This window comes from Ranitomeya imitator, chromosome 1 (assembly GCF_032444005.1).
Source record: "Ranitomeya imitator isolate aRanImi1 chromosome 1, aRanImi1.pri, whole genome shotgun sequence".
NCBI lineage: Eukaryota > Metazoa > Chordata > Amphibia > Anura > Dendrobatidae > Ranitomeya > Ranitomeya imitator.
Genome location: NC_091282.1, coordinates 403,878,001 through 403,902,982, shown reverse-complemented (window position 1 = coordinate 403,902,982; position 24,982 = coordinate 403,878,001). Strand labels below are relative to the sequence as shown.

Here is a 24,982-nt window from a genome sequence, read left to right as displayed (position 1 = left end):
GGGGCTTCCGCCCTACAGCTTTGCAAAGCGGCAACCTGGTCTTCCATTCACACGTTCGCCAAATTTTACAAGGTCCATACCTACGCTTTGGCGGACACCAGCCTAGGCAGAAGGATCTTGCAGGTGGCAGTGGTGAATCCTCTGACCTGATGGAAGTCTGTTTTTTCCCACTCCAGGGACTGTTTTGGGGCGTCCCATGGTTCCTGTGTCCCCCAATGAGGCGATAGAGAACAGGCTTTTTGGTTGCTTACCATAAAATCTGTTTCTCGGAGCCTTCATTGGGGACACAGCACCCTCCCATATTATCCAGTTTCTGTTGTTCTGTGTTCTATGACTGTCTTCATGCTTACAGTTTTTACATATGTGGTTATGTTCTTTCAACCTTCTTGTTTTTTCTCCTACTGCTTTTTGCTTTCTTGCTAACTGAGGCTCAGAATGCCAGTCGGTGGGGTGTACACTGCAGAGGAGGAGCTAACTTTTTTTTTGTGCATAGTATCAGCTTCCTAGTGGCAGCAGCATACACCCATGGTTCCTGTATCCCCCAATGGAGGCTCCGAGAAAAATATTTTATGGTAAGCAACCAAAAATCCTGTTTTTATCTGCATCAGCTTACACATGACTGAAAAAAAAACCGCAGTGTTTGCATGCGTTTTTACATGCATTTGCGCTTTTTACGTGCATACGTTTGATATTTCCAGGAGGGCGTGTCTCAGTGGGCGTGTCTAAATCAGTTCCTGGACATGCGCATTCCAAAGTACTCAAGCGCATCGAACACATGTGTTCCCATAGACAGTAATGCGTTTTTTAACGCACTCATCCACATGCGCATGACGGATGACGGAAATTTGCCACCTCAAAAATTCCAACATGGTGCGTTAGCCGTGCCCCGCCTCACACCTCGAAAAAAAACGCATGCGTAAGCAAACCTGGGCAAACGCATGCAAACGCAGGCACCTGTGTCTGCAATGTTAAAGATAGGAAATCAAGACGCATGCAGATGTATGTGTCAGCAACGCTGCGGACGCAACCGCAAATGTGAAACCAGCCTAACCTGCAATCATAAATAAAAGGAGGTTGCATGTATTATGCATAGAAAGCACACACTGAACATAACAATAGTATATACTGTATATCTCTGTACTAAATACTAAATGGGCGTTAAGGTATGTAACCATATATACTTGCTAATGGACATATAAATGGCAGACCATTTGGATTCAGAATAAGTGAATAAGGAGGAAAATAATGAATGTGAGGTCCAAACAAAATGAAGAGAAGCAATACTTAGAAAGGTATAAAAGACTTTTTCTCCTTCGCCTCATTGGGGGACACAGACCATGGGTGTATGCTGCTGCCACCAGGAGGCTGACACTAAGTAATACAAAAAAAGTTAGCTCCTCCCCTGCAGTATACACCCTCCTGCTGGCTCCCAGCTAACCAGTTCTTGCTTAGTGTCCGTAGGAGGCACACGGACGGGTCTGCTATTCAGACCCAAAGAACTCTTTTTTACCGTTTTTTACTTTTTACTACGGTCGAATGGGGCGACGGATTCTTTCATGTTCCGATCTCCTCGAACCAACAACAGGCGAGCACGGGAGTTTTCCTCTCCGTATCCTCTCCTGCGACGTGGGAAGCCACTGCCTGAGCTGATTCTAGGGGCGACTGGCCCCTTCAAGGGCACCGATCTCCCCCCTCCCTTATCAGACGAGCACTGGAGTTTCACCTTCAGTATCCTCTTCTGCAGCCAGGCCTATTGCCGGACATTCAGCCCTGTCCACCAGGTTTTACCCTCGGCTGTACAGAGGCACCTTCCAGCGTGGCGTCCGAGCAGCCCCCACTGCATCACCACTGAAAAAGCAGATGATGGAAGGGGAGGCAGACGGTTCCTCTCCACCCCCCTTCTGCAGGGATGGTGGATGGAGGCTCCCCAACCCTGCACCGTCCTATCTACCCGGGCACAGCTCTGACCTGCAGCATCTGCCATCCCCTTCATATTGGGGTAAGTGCTCCGTGAGATTTGGGTTTTTCCGGCGGTCAGAGGAGGGCTCCATAGCGGCAGGGTCCCCACAGAGCTTCGCGGCACTTTTCCCTTCAGTCTGCGGGTGCGCGCCGGCCGAAGCCATAAATTTAGTCCCCGGCTTCGGCCCTGTTTAGGCCGCATCCCGGGAAGCCCCGCCCACCGCTTGCTTCATTCTAGCGGCTCCGCCCCCCTATTTAGGCGCTTCTCATTCCAGACGAGATCTCGGCGGCCATCTTCTTCCTCCTCCATTTGCCGGTCATTAGTTTTTCTGGAAGGGGCTGCCGCCGGCGGTTTTTCAGCGCTGAGGTCAGCGGTATTCCAGTCGGGGGACTCAGAACCTCGGTAAGGTGATTCGCCCCCCGTCCCCCCCCGCACGCACCCCGGCAGCATTAAGGGACTAGCTTTCCCTGTTTTTTATATACTTAAGGCCTGCAATCTCCAGCTCTCCTGCAAGCTCCGGTCTTAAAGGCACGGGTCTTAAGGGTACATGACCTCATTCCTTGGTATTTTAGACTCATGCCCAGTAGTCGCTGGGCCCATAGGTGCTTCCCCAGCTTTCCATGCCTTTTTATTAATCTCATGACCAGCATTCCCTGGTCTTAAGGGTTCCCTAGTTTAAAAGGGGCACATCTCCAGCATTCTCTGCTCTGCCAGAAGCCGGTCATTTTTCCCATAGTTCTTAATCAAATGAGCTCAGGAGCCGATCCTGGCTCTTCCAGTTTCCCTCAGGGGGCTCCACCTTTCCCTGGCCTTACGCTCATGGCCAGTATGCCCTGGTCTTAAGGCACATGGCCAGTATGCCCTGGTCTTAAGGCACATGGCCAGTATGCCCTGGTCTTAAAGGCACATGGCCAGTAGGCTCCCGTCTTAAAGGCACATGACCAGCATTCCTGGTCTTAAAGACGCATGACCAGCATTCCTCACTCGACCAGTATTCCTGGTCTTAAAGGCACGTGACCAGTATGCCCTGGTCTTATAGACACATGACCAGTATGCCCTGGTCTTAAAGACTCGTGACCAGTATACCCTGGTCTTAAAGACACGTGACCAGTATACCCTGGTCTTAAAGGCACGTGACCAGTATACCCTGGTCTTAAAGTCACGTGGTCAGTATACCCTGGTCCTAAAGGCACACGGCCAGTATACCCTGGTCTTAAAGACACGTGACCAGTTTACCCTGGTCTTAAAGGCACATGACCAGTATGCCCTGGTCTTAAAGGCACATGACCAGTATTTCCTGGTCTTAAAGGCACATGTCCAGCATTCCTCACTCGACCAGTATTCCTGGTCTTAAAGGCACGTGACCAGTATGCCCTGGTCTTATAGACACATGACCAGTATGCCCTGGTCTTAAAGGCCCATGTCCAGTATGCCCTGGCTTTTTAAGGCACATGACCAGTATGCCCTGGTCTTAAAGGTACACGACCAGTATGCCCTGGTCTTAAAGGCACGTGACCAGTATACCCTGGACTTAAAGGCTCATGACCAGTATGCCCTGGTCTTAAACGCAAATGATCAGCATGCCCTGGTTTCAAGGGCACATGACCTGTATGTCCTGGACTTAAAGGTTCATGTCAAGTATTTCCTGGTTCTTAAGGGCTCATGACCAGTAGGCCCTGGTTCTTGAAGGCACATGTCCAGCATGCCCTGCTTTTAAAGGCACATGAACAGTACGTCATCTTACTAAGGCACAAGACCAGTATTCCCTGGTCTTAAAGGCTCATGACCAGTACTCCCTAGTCTTAAAGGCACATGACCAGTATTTACTGGTCTTAAGGGCACATCATCTATCCTAAGCTGGTCACCCTAACTGAGCGCCGGAGCACTCTACATGCTCCCTCTCCTACAATGGGAGCCATCGGCTAGCAGGGGCCGCAAGTATTCTAGAAAAACGTACAGGCTCTAGAAAATCTCCATCAACAAATTGACGGGGTATGCAGGACAGAAACCTCTAAGTAGGATGCCATACCTGGTCGGATTTTTATGGACGACGGGTCCTTTAAAGGGCTCCGATTTCCTCCCACACCTTCAACAGACGAACACACGGAGTGTCGCCTCCATGTATCCTCTTCTGCATCCAGGCCTATCGCCAGACATCCTGTCCTGTCCACTCGGAACTCTGGGCATGTACGGAGGCACACATTTGTGGCGTCCTAACAAGGAGGGTTTCCCCCCCCCCCCTTTGTATCAGATGCAAGAAAGCAGACGATTCCTCTCCACGTCCCTGTTAAGAAGAGGGTGGATCGAGGGTTCCTTATTTTCTACTCTGCACGACAATGGCAGAGACCTGTTGGTTGCAGTCCCGCATTCTGCCACTGGGCAGACTATCCGGGTAGAATTTCTTGTGGTATACCTACCAGTATCTGGCCGGTGTATCATCAATTAAGATACCACAGACGGTCGGATAGCAAATCTAGTTCGTTCCGTCTTGTGTTTTCGGGTTCAGCGCTCTACCCTTCCTTAGCCGCCACATGAGTTGCTTGACCAATAGTCTCCTGGTCAGAGACCTTAACTACTTCGTTTTCAACAGTATAGCTGGCCAATCAAATCTTCTGAACGGGAGACAAGCAGGGGATCGTATCTCCTCTACAGACCCAACCAGCAGTGGAAGCATTGTCCAGGACAGTCTAGATCTAAGGGATCTTGGTTCCAAAAAGGAGGGAATGAAAAGTGTCACCATTCCTGGACCTCAAACTTCTAACAACCTTTCACAAGGTCCTCCTTTTTTCGGATGGGGTTCCTCCGCTCAGCCATTACTTCAACAGATAGAGGTGGATTTTTCTGGCATCCATCGACATTCGGGATTCTTACCCTCACATGTCTATTTCTCCTCTCTACAATAATTCTCTTCGCCTTTCCATTCGCGAACAGCTTTTTCAAGTCACGACCTTGCCCTCCGGCCTGGCTACCACACCAGAGTGGTCGCAAGGGTCATGACGGTTGTCATGTGCTTCTTGCACCTTAGAAGCATGATCGTCCTGCCCTATTTGGTCGACTTTGTAGCCGCTCTTCTAGGACTACGCTGAGTCGTCTACATGACTTGCAATACCCTCTCAACTGGTCTAACAGCTAAACTTAGACAAGTTTTTTCCTCATGCCCAGTCCAGCAGATCCTCTTTGAGGATGATCCGGCCCAAGAAGGATGGTTATTCTCTCTCGAGTCAAGGTCGTGGCCCTTCAACAGAGAGCTTGTGCACTTGATCACTCATTCCCTCGGTTCAGTCAAATTCGCTAGGAGGGTTCTGAAAAAAAAAAAAAAAAAAAAAGACGACAATGGAAGCGTTTTCCTTTGCTGCGCTCGTTTTCTGCAAGTCAATCAGGCTTTCAAAGGGTAGTCTCTGAACTCTTCCTTGTCCAGAGCCTTCTCCTGGTCCAACGGTTATTAGGGAATACCAATGCCAGTCTTCTTCTCCCGCTCTTTTCTCTGGAGATCCGAACGGTACGACTGATCCTACAGCAGGTCCACTGCCTTTTGGCGGGTCTTCAGTTGGATAATGCCACGGCTGTGCCACACGTTAACCATCTAGCAAGTACCCACAGTCAAGCGCCATGGCCAAGGTACCTCGCACTATCTGATGAGCCGAGATCTATCATTCGGTGATCTCAACAGTACATATCCCTGGAGTAGAACACTAGGCGGCAGACATATTCAGCCGTCAGGTTTTCTCCTCAAGTGAGTGGGAACTTCACTCGGAAGTCTTCCATCGGATCTGCCTTCACTGGAGTTCTCCAGATGTAGGTCAGATGGCGTCCAAGCTGAACGCCAATGTACTCCGTTCATGGTCTGGCCTCGCTCCAGGACCATCGCAGTGCATGCTCTGTTCTTGACCGGTTTTTCCGGGTGCCATTATAAAAAGCACGGAACAAGCCATACACTAATTATCATGATTAAGGGTGCGTTGCCACCTGAAACGCGTAGATAGTGTTTTTATTATTATTTTGTGCTGATGTTTTACTCTCTGCTTCCAATATGAAGTGAATAAAAGTACCAAGTTTTACTTTTCACTGCCTCGTTGAGCTGGATTTCCTTTTTTGCCTTTGCATGCTCTGTTCTTCCATGGTACCAATTTCTATAACCCCTCTTCCTCTACGTCTGAGATCTTTTCGGAAGCAGGAAGGGCCCCAGTGATCCCGGGAGACCCGCACTGACCATGTCAGGTTTTCTCGCTTACGGTTCTAGTATTTTTCCGTCTTATTGCGACAAAACTGGAATTATGGACCCTTAACCTGTAGTTCTTCCCTACCGCGTACCGTTAGATCCGTGGGACCTTAATGGTCCTGGGCATCTTACAGTGGACTCCTTTTTTGATCCGTACAGACTTTACTATCAGGGAAGGTCCCTTCCCTTCTTTCTCTGCGTTCTTGTCCTCCTGACGAGTCTTCTGAACTCGTCGTTCTGTTCTTTGTCTTTTTTCCTTATTACCATCAAGGCAGGGTTGCCCTCAAGCCATCCCCTTCCCTCGTTGCCAAGGCGGTATTGTATTCCCACTGTTGCAGGGGCATCGTCCTCTCATCTCTTTCGGCTTCAGTCCACAAGACTGAAGGGGTTCCCCATAATCTGGAAGAAGTGAGTGCTCCGAGTGGGTACGTATCGAGGACGGCGTCCTTCCAAAGGTTGGACACTTTACTTGGGTTCCTCGATGGTAAGTAGGCTTCCTGACGGTCGCAGGAAGGGTTTAGCCGTTTCTTCGGCCATTTTAGCCTGGTGGATTCTTTTCTCCATCCAGGAGTCCTTCCGGGTTAGATGTCAGCCTATTTCCCTGTCTGAGGGCTCTAGGCACCAGACGTCGGCAAGCACGACCGCAAGCTTGCGAATTCCTCCAGTCCGCATGCTTTCTTGAAGCACTATTATTCACATACTTCCACAGATGTGAGTCTGGGCAGGCGGACTTTGCAGACCGCGGTGGCGCATTTGTAAGTAGCGGTTACACGGCCTGATCTGATGTTGTCCCCGCCCAGGGACTGCTTTGGGACGTCCCATGGTCTGTGTCCCCCAATGAGGCGAAGGAGAAATAGGGATTTTTGTGTACTCATTGTAAAATCCTTTTCTCCGAGCCATTCATTGGGGGATACAGCTCCCACCCTGTTATTAGCTTATGCTTTGTTTTTTATCTTTTGATATGTTACACTCTCATACATAATGTGACATGTTTTACGCTTATATGTCGGTATTGATCTCCTACTGCTTTTGCACCGAACTGGTTAGCTGGGAGCCAGCAGGAGGGTGTATACTGCAGGGGAGGAGCTAACTTTTTTTGTATTACTTAGTGTCAGCCTCCTGGTGGCAGCAGCATACACCCATGGTCTGTGTCCCCCAATGAATGGCTCGGAGAAAAGGATTTTACGGTGAGTACACAAAAATCCCTATATTTAGGCAAAATAAGGTAAAAAATGGCACTACAAGCAAAAGCATGCCCACACTCATGTATGCAACATAATACACAAAAATATTCGGAAATATATCTTGATCAAAAGTAGACTATAAGAGGGTGATGACTGTTTAAGGTATAGTCTCAATAATCTTCCAAATGACCCTTCCTGACCCCCGGCGTCTTCTTCCTGGTAGAAAATGGCGGACGCATGTGCAGTGCGCCCGCCGAGAACTGCCGGCTGACACCTGGCAACAATAGGAAATTTTTCCTATTGCTTCATTTTGATCACTATGATAAACCTTATCACAGTGACCAAATTAAAAAAAAAATAGTAAATCAAACCCCTCTTTATCACTCCCTTAGGTAAAATAAATAATAAAATAAATAGTATTTTCATTTTTCCGTTAGGGTTGGGGATGGGGTTGGGGCTAGGGTTGGAGTTAGAATTTGGGGGGTTTCCACTGTTTAGGTACATCGGGGTTTCCAAACGCAACATGGCGCCCCCATTGATTCCAGCCAATTTTGCGTTCAAGAGTCAAACGGTGCTCCCTCCTTTCTGAGCCCTGCCATGTGTCCAGACAGTGGCTTTTCCACACATACGCGGTATCGACATACTCAGGAGAAATTGCAGAACAAATTTCATGGTCCGTTTTGTCCCGATACCCTTTTAAAAAAATTAAAAAAAGGTTCCCTAGTAATTTTTTTTCTTTTTTTTGTGAAAAAAGTAAAATGTTCATTTTTTTCCCTTCCACATTGCTTTGGTACTTGTGAAGCACCTGAAGGAGTAATAGACTTCTTGAATGTGGTTTTGCGCACCTTGAGGGGTGCAGTTTTTAGAATGGAGCCATCTTTGGGTATTTTTTGTTATATTAACCCTCAAACTCACTTCAAATATGAGGTGGTGCCTCATATTGTAAATTTTGTTGGAAAAAAAAAAAAGAAATAGCTGGTCAACTTTTAACCCTTATAACATCCTAAGAAAAAATAAATTGTTTCCAAAATTGTGCTAATGTAAAGTAGACATGTGATAAATGTTATTTGTTAACTATTTTGTGTGACATCACTCTTTGATTTAAGGGGTACAAAAATTAAAAGTTTGAAAATTGCAAAATGTTCAAAATTTTTACAAATTTGCTTTTTTTTTCCATTAATAAATGCAAGTTATATTAAAGAAATGTTACCACTAACATGAAGTACAATGTGTCACGAAAAAACAATTCTCAGAATCAGTGGGATACGTGGAAGCATTCCAGAGTTACAACTTCATAGTGGTCAGAATTGTAAAAATTTGCCTGGTCATTAAGTACCAAATTGGCTCTGTCACTAAGGCTAGGTTCAGATTGCATTTTAGCAGTCCGTTAGACGCGGCATAACGCGGTGTAACGCAGTCCGTTAATGCTGCCATTGAGCTCTATTTCGGGCGCATCGCTAGCGCACACCCATAATGGGCGTGCGCTAGCGATGTGCCATCATTGAGTGACGGATCCTGGGAGGCAGGCTGCAGTGTTTCCGGGTCCGTCACTCCTAGCGCAGATAGAGCATCTGTTAGCTCTATCTGTGCTAGCACGATGACATATCGGCACTTGCGTTAACAGCAGCCCGTTAACGTATGTATTGAATGGGCTGCTGTTAACGCAATGTGAACTTAGCCCAAGGGGTTAAACATAGATCAGACCACACTGACTGGTAAGCCAATGAATGAGGTATGAAGGAGGTGTAATAATGACCGTGATGAACTTCTGTATATCGCTTTATGCTTTGCTATAGTAGCCCCTTGGTGTACTCCAGATTACCTACACCAATTTCCATAACATAGCATATATTTGCAGGAATGTTTGCATTTCTTCTATGATGTCGTTAATCAAAAAACTCTTCTTTCTACTTAGATCACCCAATCATGATGGGATTTGAGCCCTTAGTCAACCAGAGGTTGCTTCCACCAACGTTTCCTCGTTATGCAAAAATAATTAAGAAAGAAGAAATGGTGAATTATTTTTATAAACTAATTGACCGGATAAAAACTGTGTGTGATGTTGTCACCTTAACTAACCTTCACAGTATACTGGTAAGTGGTAGAGATATTCAGAATATTCTGGTATGTTACATTTGAATGTGTGTATCTCTTAATCAGTTGTAAAGACAGGTAAAACAAAGAAAAGCTCATTTCAGGATCGCCAGCAAGTCCAACCTGTTTATTTTTTTTTTCTTTGGCCATGAAAACATTTTTATTTTTCACTGTAAAGCCATGTTAGAATTAATGACTATTTGGGCTCACTCCCCTCTTACAGTTAAATCGGATGAATGCGATTAGATTCATACCAATTTAATCCTATGCTTCTGTTCTCAGTAGCGTTTTCTAATTTTCCTGCTCCGATCAGACAGCAACAAAAAACGCAGCATGCTGGGATTGCATGCCAAATTCATGTGTGTGTGTGAAATATTGCACTGAGTGCAGTGCGAATCCCACTGGCAGCAGAGGAGATGGAGAAATTACTTTTTCCATCTCTTCCGCAGCTGTGCTCTGATTCTTTGATGCGAAAGGATCGGATTACAGAGTACTGAGACTCTGATCACGCTCACAGCAGAGCTGGAGCAGAGTGTCATTTGCATGCCACATTGATGTGATAGACTATTGTCAGAGAGGCCCGGCACCTGCGCATGGCAGTACTTTTGCTCTGCCCTCAAGAGGGCAAGTAAAGTACGCCTGCGCCGGAGCCGCAGCAAGAAGACAAGAAGAGGACGTCATCGTAAGAAGATGGGAGGCCCCGGACCAGACCGCGACGCCCATCGGACCAGAACAGAACCGGGACCGCCCCTGCGTGAGTATAATATAACCTGCCGGTGGGCTTAACTCATCTACGATTTTGGGGGTGACAGACTCCCTTTAACCCTTTTAACAAAAAAAAAAAGTTTAAAAAATGATGCAGATGTAAATATGTGGGAAATGTTATTTCTTTATCGCCTCTCATTGGGGGACACAGGAACCATGGGTGTATGCTGCTGCCACTAGGAGGCTGACACTATGCAAATAAAAAAGTTAGCTCCTCCTCTGCAGTGTACACCCCACCGACTGGCATTCTACTCTTCAGTTTAGCTTAGTGTCAGTAGGAGGTGGACACGGGTCTTTCATTAGACCCTTATCTACCTCAATGTGCGTCGTTTTCTTTCAGTTTTCCTCGGAGGGATACAGGGTGAACAGTCACACCTGTATTCCCACAAGCGGACTATGAGTACGGTGTGTACTGCCACCCCGTATCCTCACAGATCCCTCACCAGGACCAAGATCCTGGCACACCAGCGTGCTCAGAAGTCCGGTCCTGGCTCCGTCATCCACCCGCCCACCAGAGCCTATCGGTTGGAGGAGACGAGGACGTCCATCAGCCCTGGATGTCTCACCCTCTTTTAAGGTTAGTACGGCGTGGGATGTTTTTTAGGTGAGTATTTCCCCTATCCCATCCCAGATCCTTGTTAGGGGGGGGATTCTTGTTAGGGCTCCCAGACGGTGACCCTCTCTTACCCGGTCATCGCCTGTAACCTTGCGGCGCGGTCGATATTTTATCGGTGATCCTGGAGCTCCAGCATTTTCCCCATTCTGAGCAGGCTGCGGCGCCTGTTTTCTGGCCGCAGCGCTCTCACCCGTGACCAGCACCTTCTTTCTTGACAGCTCTTGGCTGCTGTTCGCTCCTTTCCGCGGCGCACTATCAGCGCTGCGGTTTTTCACTGGGCACAGTCCTCTGCGCAGCAGCCCTGCAGTCTATCGCGCTGCTTATCGCTGCAGCGCATTGCTCCGGCGCCGCAGGAGGTGGATCTGCGGCGCCCTTCAGCGGCGCAGCCTAGCAGGCTGCGGCGCCTGTGCCGCCAGCCTCCCGTCGCGGCGCATTGCTACGGCGCCGCAGGAGGTGGATCTGCGGCGCCCTTCAGCGGCGCAGCCTAGCAGGCTGCGGCGCCTGTGCCGCCAGCCTCCCGTCGCGGCGCATAGCTCCGGCGCTCTACCGGCGCCGCGGCTCGTTTCCCGGCCGCCGGTTCCTAATTTAAGCCCCGGCTTCGGCCGGGCCTACTTCCGGTCTTCGGATCTGTCTCTTCCTCTTCTGCGGGCGGGCTTTTTTCCCGCCCGACATACTATGACCTGCCCACCGGCGCCTCTGCGTCTAGCTCCGCCCCCTTCCTCGTGGGACACTCGTCTGGTGTGAGCATCGCTTCACACCACAGCAGCAGCCCTTGCAGTGCCTCACGCAGCGCACCACGCTCCTTCGCCCGCATCTTCTGTGAGCTCAGCACCAGGGGATTTCTCCACCAAGGACAAGTGGGACATCTTCCAGGACCGGGTCCGTGAGTAGCTGCACTGCAGTCTGACACCCCCCTCTGCCCACTGTCCCCTAACCAACTGGCATCTTCAGGGTCCCTCAAAATGTCTTCCTCTAAAGGGGGCCGCTCTCGCCCCCCTACTTCTTCTTCATCTACTACCTTAGTCACGTACTTTGCATGTTCGTCCTGTAACAGCAAACTTCCCTCAGGTCAGTCCTCCCCGCTGTGTCAGTCCTGCAGCAACCCGATTGCTCCCACCGCCCAGGATCCCCCGGCTGTTCCGCCCGAGAGTGATCCCCCCCATCCCAGGCTGGGCCGCTTCTCTGTCACAATCGGTGGCCGATTTATCACGGGTGTCTCAAACCCTGGTGTCCGCGCTGGATCGGTTACCCCTGCAGACCCCTGCAGTGGCCAGCGGGTCGCAGGAACCGCCGCCCGAGCCCTCCTTGATTAGCCACAAAAGGTCCAGACAGGAACGTCGGTCTGAGTCCTCTTCGCGTTCCATCTCGCCGCACGGCCCTCCCCCGCGGTTGGTGTCGCACCGTTCCTCCTCCCCTGAGTCAGGCGAGGCTTTATCTGATGCGCCCTCAGAGGAGATGTCGGAGTTGGATCCTAGCCAAATCGCCACCATGAGTGAGTCGGTCCAGAACCTCATTCGGGCTATAAACCAAACCTGTGGCATTAAGGATCCCTCTACGGAACCCGCAGATCAGGCGGTTTCGTTTAGACGGGCCAAACCACCTTCAAAATTTTTTGCCCCTCATCCTGAATTCGAGGAAATCCTGGCCAGAGAGAGAGAGAATCCGACCAGACGTTTTCAGAGGGGAAAACGCCTGGGGTGTTATATCCTTTTTCACCAGATCTTACCGCCAATTGGACGGTCTCTCCCTCGGTGGATCCACCTGTGTCCAGGCTGTCCACCAACACGGTGCTCCCACTGTCCGGCGGAGCGTCTCTGAAGGATTCTAACGACAGAGTTATAGAATCCTTCGCAAAATCTGCCTTCGAAGCGGCTTCAGCAGCGCTATGCCCGGCCTTTGCTTCCACTTGGGCCTCAAAATCCATCTCAAAATGGGCCAAGGATCTGCGGCGAGGTATCCTGGACGGGGGTCCTCCCGCGCAATTAGCGGAACTTGCCAACCAGATTTCCCTCGCTGGTGAATACCTGGTTTCCGCCTCCCTGGATGTCGCCTCTTGTGCGGCTCAGGCTTCCAGCAATGCCGTTGCCATCCGCCGGACCGTTTGGCTCAAAGCCTGGCAGGCGGACTTGTCCTCCAAAAAGTCCCTCACTAGTCTGCCCTTCCAGGGCTCTCGTCTCTTTGGTTCCCAGCTGGACCAGATCATTAAGGACGCCACTGGGGGCACAAGTTCCCTTCTCCCCCAGGCTAAACCTTGTCGCCCTCCTCCTAGACGGCAGTTTCGCTCGTTCCGGCCTTTTCGTCGCTTCGCTGCATCAAACTCCTTTTCCCAGCAGCAACAGAGGCCACAGGCACGTCAAGAGAAGAAGGCGGTGTCCTTCAGGCCCACTCCGTCCTGGCGTCCTCGCTATTCCCAGGGTAGATCGTCCAGGCCCAGGACTGGAAGATCCACTTCCGCATGACTCTCGGCAAGACTCCAGCCCAACTCCCAGGTTGGGGGGCCGTCTTCTCCGTTTCAGGGACGTCTGGATTTCCGCAGTAGAGGATGCATGGGTCAGGGAAGTTGTGTCTTCGGGATACAAAATAGAGTTCGCCTCCCGACCCAGAGATCGTTTCTTCCAATCTCGTCCTCCAAAAGATCCCGCTTTGGTTCCGGGCTTCTTCGCAGCCATCGCTTCTCTGCTCAAATCCGGGGTAATCGTTCCCGTCCCAGAAAAGGAACGGTACACGGGTTTCTACTCGAACCTCTTTGTAGTACCGAAAAAAGACGGCAAGGTTCGTCCCATTCTGGACCTCAAATTGTTGAACAGGAGGGTTCGCCTGAGACACTTCAGGATGGAATCCCTTCGTTCAGTAATTGCTTCCATGGAGGCTCAGGAATTTCTATGCTCTATAGATATCCAAGCCGCCTAGCTACATGTTCCAATATTTCCCGGACATCACCGTTTCCTGCGCTTCGCAGTGCAACAAGATCATTTTCAGTTCGTCGCCCTGCCGTTCGGTCTCGCAACCGCGCCAAGGGTGTTCACGAAAATCATGGCGGCGCTGATGGCCATTTTGAGAGTCAGAGGCTTGGTTCTGTTTCCATACCTCGACGACATCCTCATCAAGGCTCCGTCCTTTGCTCAGGCCCACGAAAGCTTGTCCATTGTTCTCGACACCTTATCCCGTTTCGGATGGCTGGTCAACCGGAAGAAGTCCTGCCTTATTCCTTCTCAGCGCATCATCTTTCTGGGCATGCTCTTCGACACTCGTCAGTCCAGAGTCTTCCTTCCCAAGGACAAGAGATCCACCCTTTGTCGGGACATTCTCTTGCTCCAGGGTCCTCGGCCTCCCTCCCTCCGATCGGCCATGAAGGTTCTGGGGAGGATGGTAGCTACCTTGGAAGCGATTCCCTTCGCCCAATTCCATTCTCGACCCCTTCAGCAAGCCATTCTGTCTCAGTGGGACAGGTCGGTCTTCTCCCTGGATCGGCCGATCAGACTCTCCTTTCGGGTCAAGCGGTCTCTCAACTGGTGGCTGACGTCTCCTCTCATCTCCCAGGGCAGGTCCTTCCTTCCGGTTCACTGGCAGGTGGTGACAACGGATGCCAGCCTGATCGGCTGGGGTGCGGTTTTTCGCCACCTGACGGTTCAGGGCCGTTGGTCGCTGCAGGAGTCCGCGCTGCCGATCAACGTCCTCGAAATTCGGGCCATCTTTCTGTCCCTCCGCCATTGGGAAAGGATCCTCAGGGGCCTTCCAGTCCGGATCCAGACGGACAATGCCACGGCTGTGGCATATGTCAACCATCAGGGGGGGACTCGGAGCTCCTTGGCCCTTGCCGAGGTGTCCAAGATCCTCCTTTGGGCAGAGGCAACGGTTCCGGTGATATCCGCGGTGCATATCCCCGGCGTAGAAAACTGGGCCGCCGACTTCCTCAGCCGCGAGGGTCTCGCGGCAGGGGAATGGTCCCTGCATCCGGAGGTCTTCCATCAGATTTGTCTTCGATGGGGAACTCCGGATGTGGATCTCACGGCGTCTCGGATCAACAGGAAGGTTCCACAATTCATCTCCAGGTCACGCGATCCTCTCGCAGTGGGCGTCGATGCTCTGGCCATTCCTTGATCACAGTTCGAGCTGCCCTATCTGTTCCCACCCCTTCCATTACTTCCCAAACTGTTGGAGAAGATCAAAGCGGAAGGGGTGCCGGTCATCCTGATCGCCCCGGATTGGCCCAGGAGAGCTTGGTTCGCGGAGCTCGTCAACCTTCTCGCGGACGCTCCCTGGTGCCTTCCAGACAGGCCCGATCTGCTGTCCCAGGGTCCGATCTGCCACCCGAATTCTCGGTCGCTCAGTTTAACGGCGTGGCTGTTGAGACCGCGGTTCTAAGAGCGTCCGGCCTTTCGGACCGGGTGATTCACACCATGATTCAGGCTCGGAAGCCTTCGTCTTCCAGGATCTACTACCGCACCTGGAAGGCCTACTTTCGTTGGTGCGAGTCCAACCGCGTGCCGCCTATGGTTTTTTCCCTGCCTTCTCTTTTGGCCTTCCTTCAGGCAGGACTGGATTCGGGCCTGGCTCTTAGTTCCCTGAAGGGTCAGGTCTCTGCGCTTTCCATCCTCTTTCAGAAGACCTTGGCCTCTCGGCCACAGATTAAGACCTTCTTTCAGGGGGTAGCCCACGCCGTCCCGCCGTACAGGGCCCCTGTGGAGGCATGGGACCTAAACCTGGTACTGGACGTTTTGAAGGTTTCTCCCTTTGAACCTCTTAGGGAGATTCCTCTATCAGTTTTATCTTGGAAGGTGGCCTTTCTTGTGGCCATCACGTCCATTCGCCGCTTTTCCGAGCTGGCGGCACTGTCTTGCCGCCCTCCGTTTTTGGTCATTCACCAGGACAAGGTGGTCTTCCGACCTCCACCTTCTTTTCTTCCTAAGGTGGTTTCCACCTTCCACCTCAACGAGGACATCGTTCTACCTTCCTTTTGTCCAGCTCCGACTCATCCTCTGGAGCGATCGTTGAACAAGCTGGACCTAGTCAGGGCAGCGAGGATTTATCTGGATAGAACATCCTCTTTCCGGAAGACGGATTCATTTTTCGTCATTCCTGATGGCACGCGCAGAGGCCAGCCGGCTTCTAAAGCGACTATTGCTCGCTGGATCAGAACGGCAATTTTGGAGGCTTACCGGGTCAAGAACAGAGTGCCCCCTCCTGGGATTAAGGCTCACTCTACCCGGGCAGTCGGCGCCTCCTGGGCGGTGCACCACAGGGCTTCCGCCCTACAGCTTTGCAAAGCGGCAACTTGGTCTTCCATCCACACGTTCGCCAAATTTTACAAGGTCCATACCTACGCATCGGCGGACGCCAGCCTAGGCAGAAGGATCCTGCAGGCGGCAGTGGTGAGTCCTCTGACCTGATGGAAGTCTGTTTTCCCGCCCTTGGGACTGCTTTGGGACGTCCCATGGTTCCTGTGTCCCCCAATGAGAGGCGATAAAGAAAACAGGATTTTTGGTTGCTTACCGTAAAATCTGTTTCTTGAAGCCTCCATTGGGGGACACAGCTCCCTCCCAATGTTTTCTGTTGTTATCTGTTCTATGACTGTTCTCACGTTACAGTTCTCAAGTTTGTGGTTATGGTTTTTCAACCTTGTTTCATTATCTCCTACTGCTTTCTCACTAACTGAAGAGTATAATGCCAGTCGGTGGGGTGTACACTGCAGAGGAGGAGCTAACTTTTTTATTTGCATAGTGTCAGCCTCCTAGTGGCAGCAGCATACACCCATGGTTCCTGTGTCCCCCAATGGAGGCTTCAAGAAACAGATTTTACGGTAAGCAACCAAAAATCCTGTTTTATTAACTATTGTGATATAACTGGTTTAAGGGCATAAAAATTAAGTTTGAAAATTGCATTATTTTCTAAATTTTTGCCAAATTTCCATTTTTTTCCCCCACAAAACGCAAGTCATATTGAAGAAATTTTACCACTATCATAAAGTACAATATGTCACGAAAAAAAAGTCTCCAAATCGGTGGGATCTGTTAAAGCGTTCCAGAGTTATTACCTCATAAAGTCACATTGTTCCAAATTGTAAAATTTGGCTTGGACATTAAGGCCAAAATTGGCTCTGTCACCAATGGGTTACGTGTTCTCTTTATTTATTTATTTTTTGAGCAATGTATATCGCGCACACACCATACATTTATACAGGAAAGAAATATATCTTGGTACCGTGTTAGCCAGTAGATAGAAAAATATTTAGAATATTCTGAATTCTAAATATTTATTTATATTCACTTTAGTAGTACGGCATGCTGTGCATTGCTGTCATTATTTTAACCACATTTGGGGCAATTCTTTTAAATTGGTTTTGCCAGAAAACTGACGTAAGACACTTTGAAAAGTCGGAAATTTAGCATTTTTAGGCTGTGTGCACATGTAGTGGATTTTTCGTGTTTTTTTTCCGCTATAAAAGCGCATAAAAAACGCATACATTATGCATCCCATCATTTAGAATGCATTCCGCAATTTTTGTGCACATGTGTTTTTTTTTCCGCAAAAAAAAACGAATCGCGGTAAAAACAGAGCATGTTCATTAATTTTGCAGATTTTTCGCGTTTTCCCCTCTATTTAATGCATTGAGAAGCTCTGGAAAAAAAACGCACAAAAAGCGCATGCGGATTTCTTGCAGAAAATGTGCGGTTTTGCTCAGGAAATTTCTGCAAGAAATCCTGAACGTGTGCACATAGCCTAAAAGTGTTTTTGTGCTCGTTTCAGTTATCTCTGTCAAAGTGAGCTACGGAAGAGCCGTGGCGGGACATGTCTGACCATCAAGCTCCTCGATAGTGCCAGCAATTTTTACACCCGAAATGTTAATCCAGTTTACTAATAAGGCTAGGTTCACATTGCGTTAGGGCAGTCCGTTTAGCGCATAGCGCTATGGACTGCGCTAACGCAATGTCCCAAAAGAGATCGCGTTTGCTGATCCCGCTAGCGCAGATGCCCGATCTGCGCTAGCGAGGAACGGGCCGCGAACGCTGCAAGCAGCGTTCGAAGTCCGTCACTCAAATGACGGCACATCGCTATTGCACGCCCAATGTGGGTGTGCGCTAGCGATGCGTTCGCCATTACAAGCAATGGCGGCGTTAACGGACTACGTTACACTGCGTTATGCCGCGGTGTAACGTAGTCCGTTAAACGGGTTCACACAACGCAGTGTGAATCTAGCCTAAGATGCACCGAATTCATTAAGTGGCATTCACCTTTTAATACATTTGGCTTATTGTATTATATCTTATTCCTGCATACTAAATGCCAGTCCTAATGAATTCGGGCAATTCTATGTGAAGAGCGTTTCTCCCGCTCATAAGGGAATTTTTCTTGGTACACTATGAATAAGTTAACTGTACGAAGGTCTGGTGATCACACGGTGACAATTAGGAAAGTAGGTGCTTGCTAATTATGATGTATAGGGACTTTTGTGTATTTTAAGTCAATTTTGAATAATGCTTCTGTGACTTGCGTTGGTAGACCACTTGTATCAGAAGTAATTTAGTGTCTGAAGAAGTTTGGAGAAATTCCCTTTCCCTCAAGCAGCCAACCATAGAGAGCGATCCTGGTTGTCGCAGGCTGCATTCTGTCAGTGTAGAAAGGAGAGCCACACACAGCCTGTACACTATACTTTGCGTTCGGTACACTCTATTAAATACACTACTTTGTCGTGTTGCAATTTATGAAATCACATATCAAGAAATTAGAGGAACTAGAAGTGGAATAAAAATGATCCCCTTTTTGTGCTTATTCACACGCTTTGCAGCGATTCGCTCCCCTCAATTTTGTCCCCCAGCCTTTTTGAGAGTAAAACAAATCATTCAACCAAGGAACCGGGCTTAACGCTAAAGGTTTTTTTTTCAAATGCGAAGCGAATCGCTACAAAGCGTGTGAATTAAGAGTCCGCATTAGACGCCACCTTTCAGATGCGGCTAGTCCCATGGCAATAAAGGCATCTGCTGCATCTGCGCATTTTGCTAACATCCACAATGGAAACCTAGCTCATTTCAAATTTTGCGGAATAGAGAAAGTTTACAAACCATCCAGAGGTGGGAACCATAAACGCATCCTACTGGATGTGTGTTATACACAAATTCCGCATGGTTTAAATGCAAGGCATGATTTAATCACTCGGTATTGAGTCCTTATTTAAATGCAATTTTCCCTAACTTCTGACATATATTGTCTAAATGCAGGGCAGGACTTCATTTTGTTTCATCAAATTCATTTTATAGAAACGCTGTTTTCAGTTTCTGTCACACCTGTTTTTAAGCACAATTTTCTATTGTATTTAGCATAAATGTTAATTTTATTATGCAACCGATCAGATTGATTTGAAATGCTATATATTTGTACTACCTGGTTTTCAGGTCAGATCATGACTAAGATGCAAGTCGAAATGTGTTGATCTTTCCTCACAAGTGTGTTCAGTGTTAGACACAATATGTAGATCCAATTTTATCTACCGTACTTTGATTCAAAGTTATTTTCTCCTTCGCCTCATTGGGGCACACAGACCGTGGGGGTGTATGCTGCTGCCACCAGGAGGCTGACACTAAGTGATACAAAGAAAGTTAGCTCCTCCCCTGCAGTATACACCCTCCTGCTGGCTCTCCGCTCCTCCCCTGCAGTATACACCCTCCTGCTGGCTCTCAGCTCCTCCCCTGCAGTATACACCCTCCTGCTGGCTCTCCGCTCCTCCCCTGCAGTATACACCCTCCTGCTGGCTCTCCGCTCCTCCCCTGCAGTATACACCCTCCTGCTGGCTCTCAGCTCCTCCCCTGCAGTATACACCCTCCTGCTGGCTCTCCGCTCCTCCCCTGCAGTATACACCCTCCTGCTGGCTCTCAGCTCCTCCCCTGCAGTATACACCCTCCTGCTGGCTCTCCGCTCCTCCCCTGCAGTATACACCCTCCTGCTGGCTCTCCGCTCCTCCCCTGCAGTATACACCCTCCTGCTGGCTCTCAGCTCCTCCCCTGCAGTATACACCCTCCTGCTGGCTCTCGGCTCCTCCCCTGCAGTATACACCCTCCTGCTGGCTCTCGGCTCCTCCCCTGCAGTATACACCCTCCTGCTGGCTCTCGGCTCCTCCCCTGCAGTATACACCCTCCTGCTGGCTCTCAGCTCCTCCCCTGCAGTATACACCCTCCTGCTGGCTCCGCTCCTCCCCTGCAGTATACACCCTCCTGCTGGCTCTCAGCTCCTCCCCTGCAGTATACACCCTCCTGCTGGCTCTCCGCTTCTCCCCTGCAGTATACACCCTCCTGCTGGCTCTCAGCTTCTCCCCTGCAGTATACACCCTCCTGCTGGCTCTCCGCTCCTCCCCTGCAGTATACACCCTCCTGCTGGCTCTCAGCTCCTCCCCTGCAGTATACACCCTCCTGCTGGCTCTCAGCTTCTCCCCTGCAGTATACACCCTCCTGCTGGCTCTCAGCTCCTCCCCTGCAGTATACACCCTCCTGCTGGCTCTCAGCTCCTCCCCTGCAGTATACACCCTCCTGCTGGCTCTCAGCTCCTCCCCTGCAGTATACACCCTCCTGCTGGCTCTCAGCTTCTCCCCTGCAGTATACACCCTCCTGCTGGCTCTCAGCTCCTCCCCTGCAGTATACACCCTCCTGCTGGCTCTCAGCTCCTCCCCTGCAGTATACACCCTCCTGCTGGCTCTCAGCTCCTCCCCTGCAGTATACACCCTCCTGCTGGCTCTCGGCTCCTCCCCTGCAGTATACACCCTCCTGCTGGCTCTCGGCTCCTCCCCTGCAGTATACACCCTCCTGCTGGCTCTCAGCTCCTCCCCTGCAGTATACACCCTCCTGCTGGCTCCGCTCCTCCCCTGCAGTATACACCCTCCTGCTGGCTCTCGGCTCCTCCCCTGCAGTATACACCCTCCTGCTGGCTCTCAGCTAACCAGTTCTTGCTTAGTGTCTGTAGGAGGCACATGGGTCTGTTTCAGACCACAACGTTTTTATTTTATTTTTTACTTTTCTGTAAATTTTTATTTTTTAATTAACGGAGTGAAGGGGGCGACAGTTCCTTTCAAGGTTCTGATCTCCCCCGAACCATCAACAGGCGAGCACGGCGAGTATACCTCCCCGTACCCTCTCCTGCGACGTGGGAAGCCATGTCTGAGCTCACTTCAGGGGCGACGGTTCCTTCGAGTCCCGATCTTCCCACACCAGCAGCAGGCGACCACATGGAGTGTCACCTCCATGTTTCCTCTCCTGGAGCCAGGCCTAATGCCGGACAACTGGCCCTGTCCACCCGGACTGAACTCCGTGGCTGTACAGAGGCCGCTGTCTATGGCGTCCGAGCAGCCCCCACTGTCCCACCACTGTGAAAGCGGATGGCACAAGGAGGCGGACGGTTCCTCTCCACCTCCCTAACAAACGGATGATGGATTGAGGCTTATCCCTGCACTGTCCACGCTGCACAGAACAGCGCTGAAACCCACATCCGCGGCGGCTCCATGCCGGGACGCGCACCGATGGTGAGTGGATCCATCTTCAGAGGATATCCAGACAGTCAGTCTCAGCCACTTTCCTATGGCCCACCTCTCTGAGGTAACGCTCCGGCCGGCTGCAAAAATTTAGCTCCCGGCTTCGGCCGATGTGTAGGCCGCATCCTGGAAGTCTTGCCTGGAACGCCCCGCTGGTGTCGCCCGCCGGCTACAGAAATTTAGGCCCCGGCTTGGGCCTATTCAACATTGTGTCCATGGTTCCGCCCCCCGAATTGGCGCTTCTCGCTCTCTGCGAGATTTTATCAACTCTGCAACTCCCGGTGGCCATCTTGGTCCACCCGGCCAGCTCACACTGGGGTGACAGTATTTTTGCATTAAACATTAGTACCCGGGTAAGGAAGTACCTGGTCTTAAAGGCACACGACCAGTATTTCCTGGTCTTAAAGGCATATGACAAGTATTCCTTGATCTTTTAAAGCGCATGTCCAGTATTCCCTGGTCTTAAAGGCGCATGACCAGTATTCCCTGGTCTTAAAGGCGCATGACCAGTATTCCCTGGTCTTAAAGGCGCATGACCAGTATTCCCTGGTCTTAAAGGCGCATGACCAGTATTCCCTGGTCTTAAAGGCGCATGACCAGTATTCCCTGGTCTTAAAGGCGCATGACCAGTATTCCCTGGTCTTAAAGGCGAATGACCAGTATTCCCTGGTCTTAAAGGCGCATGACCAGTATTCCCTGGTCTTAAAGGCGCATGACCAGTATTCCCTGGTCTTAAAGGCGCATGACCAGTATTCCCTGGTCTTAAAGGCGCATGACCGGTATTCCCTGGTCTTAAAGGCGCATGACCGGTATTCCCTGGTCTTAAAGGCGTATGACCGGTATTCCCTGGTCTTAAAGGCGTATGACCGGTATTCCCTGGTCTTAAAGGCGTATGACCGGTATTCCCTGGTCTTAAAGGGCATGACCGGTATTCCCTGGTCTTAAAGGGCATGACCGGTATTCCCTGGTCTTAAAGGGCATGACCAGTATTCCCTGGTCTTAAAGGCGTATGACCGGTATTCCCTGGTCTTAAAGGCGTATGACCGGTATTCCCTGGTCTTAAAGGCGTATGACCGGTATTCCCTGGTCTTAAAGGCGCATGACCGGTATTCCCTGGTCTTAAAGGCGCATGACAAGTATTCCCTGGTCTTAAGGGCGCATGATCAATCTGAGTAGCCCTCCGCCGCCGACCCCAGCTTATCCTCTAGTTCCCCTCAGTGGACTTCGTCACTGACCGCAATCCATGGTTCTCTGACCAAGAGATTGAATCCCTCTGTGTACCTTCTGTGGCTCGGAGTGCTCGCAGGACTGATATACATGGTCCCCATCCTACATGGGAGCCATCGGCTAGCAGGGGCCGCAAGTATTCTAGAAACGTACAGGTGTCTAGAAACATACAGGCATCTAGAAAACGTAAGTTTTCGTTTCCTGCTCCCTCACCAATGATTTGATGACAACAAGGCTCTGAATATGGATTGGATATTGCCTGAACTTGCCACAGCTTCAGAGAAGAGTAACCAATCTCGGTACATTGACGAAGACTCTGGTTCTGCTCTAGACTACGCAGTGTCCCTCCCTCTTACCAAACTCTCCCCGCTCCAATCTGTCCTGAATGCTGCTGCCAGGATCATATTCCTCACCAACCGTTACACCGATGCCTCTACCTTGTGCCAGTCATTACACTGGTTACCCATCCACTCAAGAATCCAGTACAAAACTACTACCCTCATCCACAAAGCACTCCATGGCTCAGCACCACCCTACATCTCCTCTCTGGTCTCAGTCTACCACCCTACCCGTGCCCTCCGCTCCGCTGATGACCTCAGGTTAGCATCCTCAATAATCAGAACCTCCCACTCCCGTCTCCAAGACTTTACACGTGCTGCGCCGATTCTTTGGAATGCACTACCTAGGATAATACGATTAATCCCCAATCCCCACAGTTTTAAGCGTGCCCTAAAAACTCATTTGTTCAGACTGGCCTACCGCCTCAATGCATTAACCTAACGATCCCTGTGTGGCCTATATTAAAAAAAAAAAAAAAATTAATTAACTGGTTCATGCAGCTTTACATGAACACCCAAGCCTTACACTATGGCTGGTCCGAATAACTATAGCAATTGTTACCATCCACCTCTCGTGTCTCCCCTTTTCCTCATAGTTTGTAAGCTTACGAGCAGGGCCCTCACTCCTCTTGGTATCTGTTTTGAACTGTATTTCTGTTATGCTGTAATGTCTATTGTATGTACAAGTCCCCTCTATAATTTGTAAAGCGCTGCGGAATATGTTGGCGCTATATAAATAAAAATTATTATTATTATTATTATTATTATAAGGAGACTAAACTCCCTCGTAGAGCATTTGCCATTCAGTTCGGATAAGCGATTCACTGGATAGAAGCCTCTACATGGGATGCCATGCCTGGCATGATTTTTAAGGGCGACGGGTCCTCTAAAGGGCATCGATCTCCCCACACCATCAACAGACGAGCACACGGAGTGTCGCCTCCATGTTTACTCTTCTGCATCCAGGTCTAACGCCAGACTACCTGTCCTGTCCACCCGGGGACCTGAACTCTGCGGATGTACAGAGGCACCCTTTTTGGCGTACGAGCACCCCCCTCTGCATCACCACTATTTAGTGGATGGTGCAAGAAGGCGGACAATTACTCTCCACTTCCCTGTTAAGAGGTTGATGGATCGAGGGTTCCTAATTTTTATCTCTGCACTGCCAAAAGAGAGCGGCGATGGCAAGAGACTATGACCTGCTGGATGCAGCCACACATTCTGCCACGGGGCAGATTAACCGGGTAGAATCTCCTGTAGTATCCCTACCCGAGGGTCATCAATTAAAAATACCATGGACTGTCAGATAACAAATCTGGTTCGTTTCGCCTTGCGGCTTCGGGTTCAGCGCTCTATCCTCCCTAGCCGCCACATGGATTGCTATAGCAATGGTCTCCTGGCGGGAGACCTTAACTACTTTGGCCAGTTGTTACTGGTGTGAATCAATCAAATCTTTTGAGCGAGAGACTGACAAAGGATTGTATAAGGATTGTCCAGCACCGTCTAGATCTAAGGGATCTTGGTTCCAAAAAGGGGAACGAAAAGTAAGACCGACCCTGGACTTCAAACTTCTAACAACTTTTGACATGGTCCTCCTTCTTTGGATGGAGTTCCTCCACTCAGCGATTTACTTCAACAGAAAAAGGTGCAGTTTCCGGCATCCATCGACATTCGGGATGCTTAACCTCTTCAAAAATTCCTTCGCCTTTCCATTTGTGAACAGCATTTTCAAGTCACAACCTTGTCCTTCGGCCTTGCTTCCGCACCCAGAGTGTTCACACGGGTCATGGCGGATGTCATGTTTCTCTTGCACCCTAGAGGCGTGCTCGTCCTGCCCTGTTTGGTCGACTGTCTAGCCGCCCTTCCAGGACTACGCTGAGTCGTCTATATCACTTGCGATACCCTCTCACCTGGGCTGGCAGCTATACTTAAACAAGTTCTCCTCATTTCCAGCCCAGCGGATATCCTTTTTGAGGATGATCCTGCACACTTCCAGAACGATGGTAGTTCTCCCTCGAGACAAGGTCATGGCCCTTCAACAGGGAGCTCGCGCAAGGAGAGTTCTG

At 50.0% G+C, this 24,982-nt stretch overlaps 1 protein-coding gene across 2 annotated transcripts in view; it reads left to right on the top strand.

Moving 5' to 3' along the window:
• NAA35 (N-alpha-acetyltransferase 35, NatC auxiliary subunit) overlaps nucleotides 1–24,982 on the top strand; it is a 109,143-nt gene that overhangs the window by 25,412 nt on the left and 58,749 nt on the right. For both annotated transcript variants that reach the window (XM_069762456.1, XM_069762463.1), the window contains exon 12: nucleotides 9,279–9,457. In XM_069762456.1, the coding sequence (XP_069618557.1) occupies nucleotides 9,279–9,457 (179 nt within the window). The remainder of the gene's footprint in view (nucleotides 1–9,278; nucleotides 9,458–24,982) is intronic.